Genomic DNA, 13,005 nt, shown 5'->3' on the forward strand with positions numbered 1-13,005 from the left:
AAGATGAAAACAAAGAGAAGCTGCCAATTGAAAAAGCTTCTCATAATTTACTTTTAAACTGGTAATTCGAAAAACGGTTGTTAACAATAAAACTTAAATAAAAAAGTCGTTTTCATTAAATTGATATTACCGTATCAAAAATAAACTTGATCTGGTTATTTCTCGTTACTTTCTATTTTTAGAGAAAATATGTGCTTAGTTTTATTTTTACAGCCATTGGAGGCTGTGTCAATATAATTTTATATATTTATTTTTACACCCATTGGAGGCTGTGTCAATGTAATTTTATATCTTTATTCTAACACCCATTGGAGGCTGTGTCAATATAATTTTATATCTTTAATCTTACACCTATTGGATCGACTGTGTCAGTATAATTTTAGATCTTTATTCTTACACCCATTGGAGGCTGTGTCAATATAAATTTTATCTTTATTATTTATTATTTGTTCACCTGAATATTTCTGGTTGCTGTTGCCACTTTCATTCTCATTCTTAGCTTCAAAATATTTCTTGGTTTTTAAAGTTTTAGATTTTTCAAATCCAAGCCTGATACACATCTTCTCGTTTACTAAGCTCTCAGTATTCTCCGGGGAGTGTACACGGCCATCTGACTGAACATATTTCGTTAGATCGTCTTCAATATCTGCATCTAGGCCGGGTTCATGAAGTACATCTTGGGTTTCCATGTTGGACAAATCGTACAAATGCGATAAATGATCGATATCTCCATTTTCAAGAATATTCGCAAAAGATTTCCCGCTCCGGATCTTCATTTCCGCTTCCAGATCCGGGAGAAGTGATTTTGCCCTCCCCTCCTCCACCGTGATAAACTGAGGAGGGGCTGCGCTTCCTCCCTCGACACTGGTTTCCAGGAGACACCTAGGTAAAGCAAAAAAATGTTATTTTTCGTATTTTTTTAACGTTAATATTTTTGTCTGTTTAACATTTTTTAATTGCATATTTTTAGATTATACTTAACCTTTTAAAATATTATGTTAATATGTGTTTAGTTAAAACCATGATCAATTGAATTTCACATTTTGGATTTGCTGACAGAAATACCCATCACATGCCTACACTAAACTAAACTGTAAACAACCTGGATTTAAATAAGAAAAATATCACCTATTAAAGGACTTTAAAGTGAGCAAGAAATGAATGAAGACTATACAGTAGTCCTCGTATATATCAATACAATGAAGAATATACAGTAGTCCTCGTGTATATTAATACAATGAAGAATATACAGTAGTCCTCGTGAATATTAATACAATGAAGACTATACAGTAGTCCTCGTGAATATTAATACAATGAAGACTATACAGTAGTCCTCGTGTATATCAATACAATGAAGACTATACAGTAGTCCTCGTGTATATCAATACAATGAAGACTATACACTAGTCCTCGTGTATATCAATACAATGAAGACTATACAGTAGTCCTCGTGTATATCAATACAATGAAGAATATACAGTAGTCCTCGTGTATATCAATACAATGAAGACTATACAGTAGTCCTCGTGTATATCAATACAATGAAGACTATACAGTAGTCCTCGTATATATCAATACAATCAAGATAAATTTCAATTTTAATTTTGATTTCTCCCTAGCTTTCTAACAGCAGAAACATTTTAACTAATAGAAGATGTCAATTGATGACTTCTCTTGTGTACTTCTACACTTGCAATTTGCAGGGATCAAAGCATTATTAATTCTTAATCATTGTATTGATACAATTTCGTTCGCCATGTAATTTACTATTTTGCCATTTCTTAAATTTGACTTATTTTTTTATTTTCACCCCTATTTGCAGCACTCCCCAATTAAGCTTGTGAAAGCTTCTCTATTTGTTATTATTAACGTTTTTGGGACCTTAGTTATTGCGGCAAATGTAACCATTATGGGAAATGTTACTGCTATGGTAAATGTAACCACTATGGCAAATGTAACCAATATGGAAAATGTAACCACTATGGCAAATGTAAGCGTTATGGAAAATGTAGCCATTATCTAAAATGTGGCCATTATGGAAAATGTGACCATTATGGAAATGTGACCATTATGAGAAATGCAACGACCATGGCAAATGCAACCATTATGGAAAATATAACCATTATGGAAAATGTGGCCATTATGGAAAATGTGACCATTATGGGAAATGAAACCATTTTGGTAAAAAAAAAAGGCAAATGTAAACATTATGGAAAATGTAACCATTATGGAAAATGTAACCGTTATGGTAAAGGCAACCATTATGGAAAATGTAACCATTATGGCAAATGCAACCATTATGGTAAATTTAACCACTATGGTAAATGTAACCAAAATGGCAAATGTAACCATTATGGTCAATGTTATGTTACTTATTGCGATTATTACAACAATCAAGGCAAACCAACAGAAAATAAAGATACTTCATGCATGCATATAATATATTATTATTAGTATTTATTTTATGTTTATGATGTCCATTTAAAGGGACTGTAAAGGAAAAATGAAAGGGGGCATAGGCTAAAACCTAAACACTTTAGGAGTTGATCGGGACCTATATGAGTTCTATACAGACGGAGACGTTCGACAATGATACCTGCACTGCCAAAAGTGTAAATTCTGGTCAATTAATACAGACGTAGACGTTTCAATTATATCTATTATAAATGAATAAGTAATATATTCAAATTATAGGATTGTACCTAAGCTATTTGGCTCCTCTGGATTATCGTAATTTTCAGATTCGTTGTGTATTTGCTAAATTTGATCTGTTCAAAACCTTGATTCATATACCACATCTTATACATCATTTTTGGTATAAAGTTGATACAGTTTTGTATGCATTTCTTGAGACAGGAACATCAGATAGAACTCATATTTGATCTGTTCAAAACCTTGATTCCTATACCACATCTTATACATCATTTTTGGTATAAAGTTGATACAGTTTTGTATGCATTTCTTGAGACAGGAACATCAGATAGAACTCATATTTGATCTGTTCAAAACCTTGATTCCTATACCACATCTTATACATCATTTTTGGTATAAAGTTGATACAGTTTTGTATGCATTTCTTGAGACAGGAACATCAGATAGCACTCATATTTGTCGTGATCAACTCCCAAAGTGTTTAGGTTTCAGCTTATACACTCTTTCATTTTTCCTTAATAGTCCATTTAATGATAGCTATGTTTTCTTTATAAAAGAGTAGAGGATATAAATTATTTGTATTATAAAGGTGTTTTTCTTCTAAGAAATAAATAAGATCACGGTTGGGAAATAGAAAATCTCACGCACTCATACATGGCATAATTATTATATTGTGGAAGACGATGCCTGGCCGCGTTAAACTAGTTCCACAAGATTCAACAGAATGAGATAGAACGGATACGGGGCATGGTACTGATATCATCATCTACAGTCTACACGTGCAATATTGATATTGACTCTAGTTCTGAACCCTTTAGTAATAAGTTATAAGAAATATATATACTGGAAGTTATTTATGCGTTTTTATTAGAGTCTGACTCACGTCCTCTATAATATCAACAACATATTGCTATATATGAAATACATAGATTTATATATTATATACGAATTTATAAAATAAATCTGGCTATATTTTCCCAGTAGGTAATATAAAGCGTGTTTCTAATTTAACTTTTTTTAAATTAAACTTTTGTTTTTTTATGTGTAAACATATTAAACACACGGAGAATAAACTTTTCTTTTTTATTTGGTTGAAACGTAAATAGCTTTAAATTGTGCAAGTTACGGGAAATTCAAAACCAACATTTTATCTTTGAAAATTATGATGGAAATCAAGCACAGTTTGTTGCATTAACTGTAATTTCTAAACATGCAAACATTATGCTAATTATGCAATGTTTACAGGAGAGATATCTATTTTGTAACACAGTATAAAATTCAGTCTTAAAGAAGCTGTAGACGAAATGAATAGTGACGCTCCATTAGAGTGACATATTCGATCACAGGAATTGTCCCTCTATTAAAATTAATTATTTTTAATTTCGGTTCTCTAAACAGTTACTTGGTAGTTGTATATTCTGGGTAACCCAGTTTGATTGTACATCGTACTGCTATAATGTTTTTCCTCCGATGTAAAGTTATGAATACATGTTCTCCGGGAAACTAATTGGACTGGGAATAAAGGAAACAATGAATATAAAAATAAGTTTGAGAAAAGATATTTACAAGAACTAAAGATTACCTAATAGTGCCTTAGCGAAAAACAACGTAGGTATCTCTACAATGAATCAAGTGTAACTAACAAATTTGTGCAGATATATATGCATTTGACTAAATCTAAAAACCGGTTTCTTATGAAGATGCAGTACGGAACTTATACTGTCTGCTTCAGGGGCGCAGTAGAATTCCTTCAACATCAACAGGGGCACCTTGATCAGGACGAGACGATTTCGTCGCGTAACACGGGTACATTTGTGAATTGGACAAACCACTCTATAAATGGAGAATCACTTGAAAATACGTCTTTATTCCCTTTTATATAAAATTGTTTAAAGTTTACTAAATACACATCTGTAAGTGCACTTAGAAGTTTAGTCAACATTTTCTCATTTAATGTGAAAGGTTAAACGAAGTGAGAAACGTCTACACAATCCTTCCAGGGGATCTTAACCTCAAACTGAAAGTTTTAAAGCTGATTTTTCTTTGATGATTTATCAGTTTTTCAATCATAAATCAGGAAAAGTTTTTTACTTTTATTATTTCATGACTAGTACTTGTTCAAAGTATTATCATAACTTTACAATTAAAGAAACTGTTGTTTTTATGAAAGTTATTCTTGTATGGTAGTTTAAAAATAGTATTTTCTCAACCTCTAAATCTCCTAATTTTAAGTTTGTTTGTTCCTATAAAAGAGCGTAACATCTTAATTTTTGGAATGCAGAGCAAAGTCATTTTTGTAAAGCGTAGAGGAATACATTTTTTTAAACCTTTAAGAACGACAATATCTTCCTTGTTATTGATCAGAGTCTAAAACTAAAGAACGAAAAGTTTTGACTTAAATTTTAACTTCATGGTTAAATGCCACTTCTGACTTAATTTAAACCTGAACTTTAACCGTGAGGTTAAATATTTAACCCTGTGGTTAAATATTTAACTCGTCGCCGAAATCGACGAGTTAAAATTTAAACACAGGGTTAAAATCTTGAAATCCCGCAATCCCTCTTTGTCTATCATCATTCAGCGGTAAGCGGCATTCAACTAATTACGATATATTTAAAAGTTAAAACCTTGATTTAATAAATTTCACGTTTCAGATTAATTAATGTTTGCACGTAAACCCAAAATACGGTTTTAACTGCAGATATGTTTTGTTTTCCGTCAGGGAAAAAATTTAAAATACAGCTGATTACCGATACTTACGTAATAGTTCTCCGTAAATAATTTTCTCTGATTGGTTCAGATTTTTCCCGGGAAGTTCAAATTTAAAATTGAGAAAGTTTAATATTTAAGTAGCTATTCATTATTTTACAGAACTTTTAACCTCGAACTTAAAATTCGTGCATTCTTTAGTTTTAGACTCAGATAAATGTTTCAAGGGTACTGTTGTGATTCGTGCATACCACCTTTGCACTACAATTTACGCTCACAGTCCCTTTAAGAACAATGTCGACGCAAAACTTTTTATGGCGTCCATAGGAATATCGCGAGGTCAGAGTGATACAAAAATAAAAGTATTAAAAATGAAATAATTCTTAATTTTTTATTCTTCAGTCATAGTGAGACCAGTTAATCAGACTTAGCAACTCATCAAAACAGAAAATGTCTAGAATAATAAGAAATAAATATTGTTTTGACTGCTGATGTTATATGAAATCTTTGATAAGTATTATTAGAATTGGCAGCCTTGTATTTCCCTGAACTAGCTTAAAACGTTGAAACCTTTATAAGCATATTCTAAGGTTCTAGTGCCAAAACAAGAACATCATTGTTTTTTCAAGTTTATTTCTAAAATTGAGCGCGTACTTAGTGCTAAAATTCTAAACAATATATATATATATTTATCTTGTAGCACTGTAATAATTTTATAGTAATATATTTAAGAATGTATGCCTTTAACATGTTGATGTGACAACATGGGTTTTAACCTTTTCTTTCATATTTGGTACAGTGAGAACCAGATATAACTCTGAAATATGAAGACGACTTTTATGCCTTTGAAAAGTCCAATAAACGTGACCCACAGGCTCACAGCCGTTGTGAAGTGTAATTATACCCTTTTCACTTGATAAGTTACTAGTTAATTGTTGCTCTAATGTCGTCTTTGTATTCCACAATTTTCTATTTCTTACTGTAGAATCTTAAGTAATTAATCTTAATTCTTTTAATTTGAACAATGCAAGTCATTGAAATTTCGATTTTTGCACTCCCTTAAAACATTTCATGAATATAATTCAAGAAACTTAAGTTTTTTTAATTTCCATTTTTTCTGAATACCACTGTATTAACTTCATTTACCTTTGGTTATGTTTAAGCTCCTGATAAGGTTCGGACTGTGTTATTCCCTTGAAACAAACAGGGACTGGAACTTGGGAACATTCTTCCCAGGATACATGGATACATTCATTCCTCTCCTCTACACTACACTCCTAGGATGGATACATTCATTCCTCTCCTCTACTTTACACTCCTTGGATTCAGGGATACATGAATTTATTTACACTACACTTCACTTCCCGCTAGCTTCTATATACTAAGTAAAAATTTTTTCTTTCCTTGAAATGGTATTCCTATGCTGTAGATATGTACAATTACTACTCAAAGCTATATAAAAGATCAATTCTTTTTCAATTTATTTACACCACTGTTTGTTCTGGTACAGGATATACCAATAAAAATGGGAATTAAGTGACGACTTCTATATCGTCTTGTTCCGTCAACACAATTTTAGCAGTATCTCCGTTAGAACAGCTGAAACTACTAGACTTTGGGAATTCCAAAATGTGGTCTACCATTTTTACATCATTAAAATTGACGGAGTTATGGAAAAATCAGAAGACATACAATCTTTTTAAGAAATACTTTTTGTCATTTTATCTGCATCAACTACGGATATAGTCGTCTCTCAATTCCAATGTTTATTGGGTCACCCTGCACTTTAAACTTTAGATTTATATTAGTGTATGTTTTACCTTCACAAGAATAGGAGTACAGGCAGTGTTAACCAGGGTCATTTTTTCCAGGTTTTTATCCACGGTTGGATAAAAATAGTCTTGCTCTTCCTCGCATACAATCCTAAAAAATAACGTAAAATTATTTTCTAAAAGGGAGTGTTCGCGAAAAATATTGGGGTTATTGAATCTGGAATCGATCGCCAACAATTTTACTTCTATGTTTTGCGTCTGTAATAAAAAAAACAACGTTTGTCCCTTACAGCAACCAGGACCATAATCAAAATGTAAAGCAATAAATCAATTTCATACAAACGATTCTGTTTGGGAAAAAGTAAATAAAATACTGAAATGATTACAGGATACTACATATTACCTGGGGAGTGCAATATTTACAGGATACAGGATATTAACCTGGGGACTGCAATGTTTACAAGATACTAGATACTAACCTGGGGACTGCAATGCTTACAGGATAAGGGATATTAACCTGGGGACTGCAATGTTTACAGGATACTGGATATTAACCAGGGGACTGCAATGTATACAGGATACTGGATATTAACCTGGGGACTGCAATGCATACAGGATACTGGATATTAACCTGGGGACTGCAATATTTACAGGATAGCTGGATATTAACCTGGGGACTGCAATGTTTACAGGATACTGGATATTAACCTGGGAACTGCAATGTATACAGGATACTTAATATTAGCCTGGGGACTGCAATATTTACAGGATACTGGATAATAACCTGGGGACTGCAATGTTTAAAGGATAATAGATATTAACCTGGGGACTGCAATGTTTACAGGATACTGGATATTAACCTGGGGACTGCAATGTTTACAGGATACTAGATATTAACCTGGAGACTGCAATGTTTACAGGATACTGGATATTAACCTGGGGACTGCAATGTATACAGGATACTATATATCAACCTGGGAACTGCAACGTATACAGGATACTAGATATTAGCCTGGGGACTGCAATATTTACAGGATACTAGATATTAACCTGGGGACTGCAATGTTTACAGGATACTGGATATTAACCTGGGGACTGCAATATTTACAGGATACTGGATGTTAAACTGCGAACTGCAATGCATACAGGATACTAAATATTAACCTGGGGACTGTAATGTTTACAGGATACTGGATATTAACCTGGGGACTGCGATGTTTACAGGATACTCCTGGATTTCACAATCTTGACTAGTTGTGTTTACACAGTTATATTTCCCTTCAAGAAACTGTTCTCCAGCACTGTTTAGAACCCATTTCTCCTCACAAACCTAACCAAAACCATATTTTATCAACTTCGAGAAGTAGTTGAAAAATACTATAGAAAATGTCGGAGCTTCGAAAATTATATTCATAAAACTTCAAAGTTAAAACTATTTTTTTTAACAACATCAGACAGTATCTTTATAAATTCCCCAAATCAACTAATTACCCCCCCCCCCTTCTTTACAAAAAAAGATTTTAATCTAATAAGACTTATCCAACGTTGGATTGAAAACAAATTTTTACCAAAAAAAACATATTTACCTCTTTTGTAACATTTAAACACTGTGGAGTGTAGTGAGTCTCTGTAAGATAATGATTCCCAACAGATCTACATACTTTACTGGTGTACACACTGTTCTTTACAGCATCTTGTCTGACCTACAGTACATAATGTTTACTGGTGTACACACTGTTCTTTACAGCATCTTGTCTGACCTACAGTACATTATGTTTACTAGTGTGCACATTATTCTTTACAGCATCTTGTCTGACCTATAGTACATAATGTTTAATAGTGTACACACTGTTCTTTACAGCATTTTGTCTGACCTACAGTACATAAAGTTTACTAGTGTACACATTATTCTTTACAGCATCTTGTTTGACCTATAGTACATAATGTTTACTTGTGTACACACTGTTCTTTACAGCATTTTGTCTGACCTAGCGTACATAATTTTTAACAGTGTACACACTATTATTAACAGCATCTTGTCTGACCTATAGTACATAATGTTTACTATAGTGTACACACAGTTCTTTACAGCATCTTGTCTGACATACAGTACATAATGTTTACTAGTGTACACACTGTTCTTTACAGCATCTTGTCTGACCTACATAATTAATAATTTATAATTTATAGTATTTATATTTTATGATTTTGTTAACTTTGATTATAAGGAACAGATCAAAACCATGAAATTAAGAAACATAACAAAATATATGCATGTACATGTTAGACCTTAAATACCTGAATTGTACTTTGCTTAGTTTGACAATCAATCTTTGGCGTCAGCTGACATTTAAACTCTTCTACTGTACTGCAAACCTGCTCTGTCTTGGTCTAAATATGAAATAAAAAAAAATTAAGAGTAAATCATTGAACGAAACTCCCGAGCTCCCTGTTTGGGGTCGAAACATTTGTGTAGAGTTTAATTTAAGAAACAACTAGATTTTAAGAAACCAAATAGAATAATATTTATGAATAAATATATTGGTATCTACAATACATTTATTAAACTGGGTTTCTTCATGTCGATACCCTCTATTAAGTTTCGGGCTCTGGGCCGGGGGTGAAAATGATCACTTAATCATAAATAAAATGTACGGTGTGCTTTTAGCAAATAGTAGAAACTTTAGACATGATGTACATGTAGTAATGGATTCCAGTACAGATTTGTTTAAGTTTAAGTTTAAAAAAACCAGCCTCATGTTAATGTAGATACTTCATGTACATTGTACATCTATAGATATACTTTGGGTGTCTGTTTGTAACCGATGAACCCCAAAACGGCTGAACCGATCGGGCCCTAATTTTTTGTGGGATCTGAGCTCAAAACCTTAGAATGGGATATCCTTAATCCCGATCTGTTAATTAATCTGGAGATTAAATTCATGAGGACAACATGCAATACTTAATCTGGAGATTAATAAGGAGTGGATCAAGCATTAATCCCGATATCCACCATTCTAAAGTTACCAGCTCTGGAGATTAATAACAAGCCTTTTTTAATCTGGAGATGAAGAGAAAAAGAGGAGATCAAGCATAAATCTCGATATCCACCATTCTAAAGTTTTCAGCTCTGAAAGTACGCCAGGAAAGGATAATAGATTATTGTTATCAAGAATTAAATTATATTTTGTTGAGAAAAAATTTAAAGTGAATTCAAAGCAATTCAAATTCCAAATTATTTGTTTAATAAAATAAACTTTCAGAGACAATAAACTAAATAAGAATTGTAAAGAAAGTCTTTGAATTCAAGAAAAAGTTTGTAAGAATAATGTTTTTGAATAATTCAAGAAACAAAAAACGTCAAACGACATTGTTTTTTTTTCCTTTAAAAACTTTAATTGGAAATTGGAATTAATTAAAAATAAAACAAACAAATTTCGGACAAAAAATCATTTATTCTCATTTCGTTTTAAAGGGAGTGTTCGCGAAAAATGAAAGGGGGTATAGGCTTAATGCGATAAAAAGCGCTTTTGATCGCTACTAATCTTACTTCTATCTGTTGCGTCTATAAGGAGAAAATTGTTAAAAACTTTCAATTTGGAGAATTCAGAAATACACTCAAGCTTTATAGAATTGTTTTTTTATAGAAATAATGTGTAATATAGTAGTCAGCTGTATATTTTTTATACATATCTAATATAAAGTACAGTACAGAGTTACCCACAAAGGATGAGACTGTAAAGGCGACCCAAATCGTTAAAAATATGACAATTTAAAGCTTGGTTTTCTGCCTTTAATTTAGTATTTCACGGTGTGCTAAATGAGTAAGTACAAAAATATGCAAGAATCACACTTCAGTATTTAATCACTTTGTAAGAAACCCTGAAGGTAAGAAAAAGGAATAAAAGTTCCGTAAAATCCTCCCTGAAGTCCCATCCTTTGTAATTTTGGGTTACCCTGTATTTACAGTTATAATATCTGTTTGTTTTACTTTGTATGTCCGATCATAACTCAAGAACCCCTTGACCGATTTGCCTTAAATTTTGATTGTGGAACTCGGAAAAACCACGGGAAATTTCTTTGCTTGGTTTTAAATTCTAAGTTGAGTGGGAAAATAGCTAAAATCGTTTATGACCAAGCGCTTATGATTATTTATGACCAAACGCGGGTAAACGGCGGGAGTAACTACGAACTGTCCCTGAAGATTTTCCTATAAAAGTCAACCCACTCATTTACAATTTAAACCATAGCTAAACACATTTTTGTGATTCATCCGAGGTACCACAATCAAAATTTTAGTCAAATCGGTCAAGGGGTTCCAGAGTTAAGATTATTTATCCAAACAAACAGAGATTGCTACTTTATTATCTAAAACTTTAACTGTAGAGACAGAAACGTTCACAGAATACCTTTTATGTATTCAATAATAGATTAGGAAATTAGATTTTATATAAATAAACTAAAAATATTTAGATATATCCTCATCTCCATGTTGTATGTGACATGTCACATAACACATTTGTGCAGTACAGTAGCTGAAAGTTTTTATAATATTTGTGCAGTACAGTAGCTGACAGTTTTTATAATATTTGTGCAGTACAGTAGCTGACAGTTTTTATAATATTTGTGCAACATGTATCCCCAGAGTGTTCTTCTTGAAAAATATTGGAGTGTACGTTGTACATGATAAAACTGTAACTTACAAATTGTTTGTATGTTTGTGTAACATATATCCCTAGAGAGTTCTGCTTGAAAAGTATTGGAGTGTACTTTGTATATGATAAAACTGTACCTGACACATTGTTTGTATGTTTGTGTAACATATCTCTAGAGTGTTCTGCTTGTAAATTACTGGAGCGTACTTTGTACATGATAAAACTGTACCTGACAAATTGTTTGTATGTTTGTGTAACATATCTCTAGAGTGTTCAGCTTGTACAGTACTGGAGTGTACTGTGAGATATCTACACATTTATCTCCTCCTGCTGTACCTGTACACCAAACCAGGCACACACTAAAAACATATTTTCAAATTAGTAAGCAAAGACGCAAAGGGGGGCTATGGGTGCTCTCTGCCCTTCTGGATCAGAAAAATCAATGGTTTCCAGTTATTTTTTAAGGCCCTAACGGGTGCTGAGCCCCCTTGGAAAGAACATTTTAACATCCCCCCTGAGCCCGCGATTTAAAAACTTCATCTCGAGTCGTAATTCCTTAAACCCGACTTTAAGACCCAATCTTCGACCCTACTCTGATGACAGCTTGTGTCACGTGATTGGCAGCTGCAAGATCTTCGACTCGACTTAAGGAGTTAGGCCCAATGAAAATTAAACCGACCTTGGTTGGTTTTAGTAGAGAATAAGGCTCAATATTGAGTCTTGTTCTCATAAAAACCCGGAATGCGTCAATTCCTACCATGAAAATCCGCCAAATAGATAATAAACCGGCTTTTTTCAACTCAACTCTGTGGAAAATAAGATGCAGCTTGAATCCAAAAGCTCAAGCCGTAAATAAGGTCCAACGACAGCTTAGACCGGAGCCGTATTATCCCGAATTTTTTAAATCGCGAGCTCTGACAAAATTAACTAGACCACGCCATAAAGAAATCATTGTGAGTACATTTCTTTAACATTGTTTTTGAAAAGTCTTTAAAAATTTTAAATCTATAAACTCTAGACATTGGACAGATCTCATTTGTTGTAAACTGTTTAACACCATTTAAAGTTCTCTGACAAAATATACTCTCACTTTTATTTTCTCTTTATCTCTAAAATCATTGTTTTGTAGTAACTATAATACAGACATAGCTCTCTTGGGACACAATGCATCTGGGATAAGAGAGTGGAAGATTTATAATTAAATGTGCCGTGCCCCC

The 13,005-nt window shown here is 32.8% G+C and overlaps 1 protein-coding gene across 1 annotated transcript; it reads right to left on the minus strand.

The window, feature by feature from the left end:
- Positions 1-454: 454 nt before the first annotated feature.
- On the minus strand, positions 455-12,148 carry LOC111696745 (uncharacterized; the record flags this gene model as incomplete). The annotated part of the gene is made up of 7 exons (XM_023466462.1): positions 12,018-12,148; positions 9,432-9,524; positions 8,720-8,836; positions 8,336-8,463; positions 7,182-7,284; positions 6,508-6,638; positions 455-882 (listed from the first exon to the last, which is right to left on the minus strand). Coding segments are annotated over exons 5-7 (601 nt in total), but the record flags the coding sequence as incomplete, so codon positions are not given.
- Positions 12,149-13,005: the final 857 nt, after the last annotated feature.

Source organism: Eurytemora carolleeae, unplaced genomic scaffold (genome assembly GCF_000591075.1).
Source record: "Eurytemora carolleeae unplaced genomic scaffold, Eaff_2.0 scaffold126, whole genome shotgun sequence".
In the NCBI taxonomy this organism is placed as follows: Eukaryota; Metazoa; Arthropoda; class Copepoda; order Calanoida; family Temoridae; genus Eurytemora; species Eurytemora carolleeae.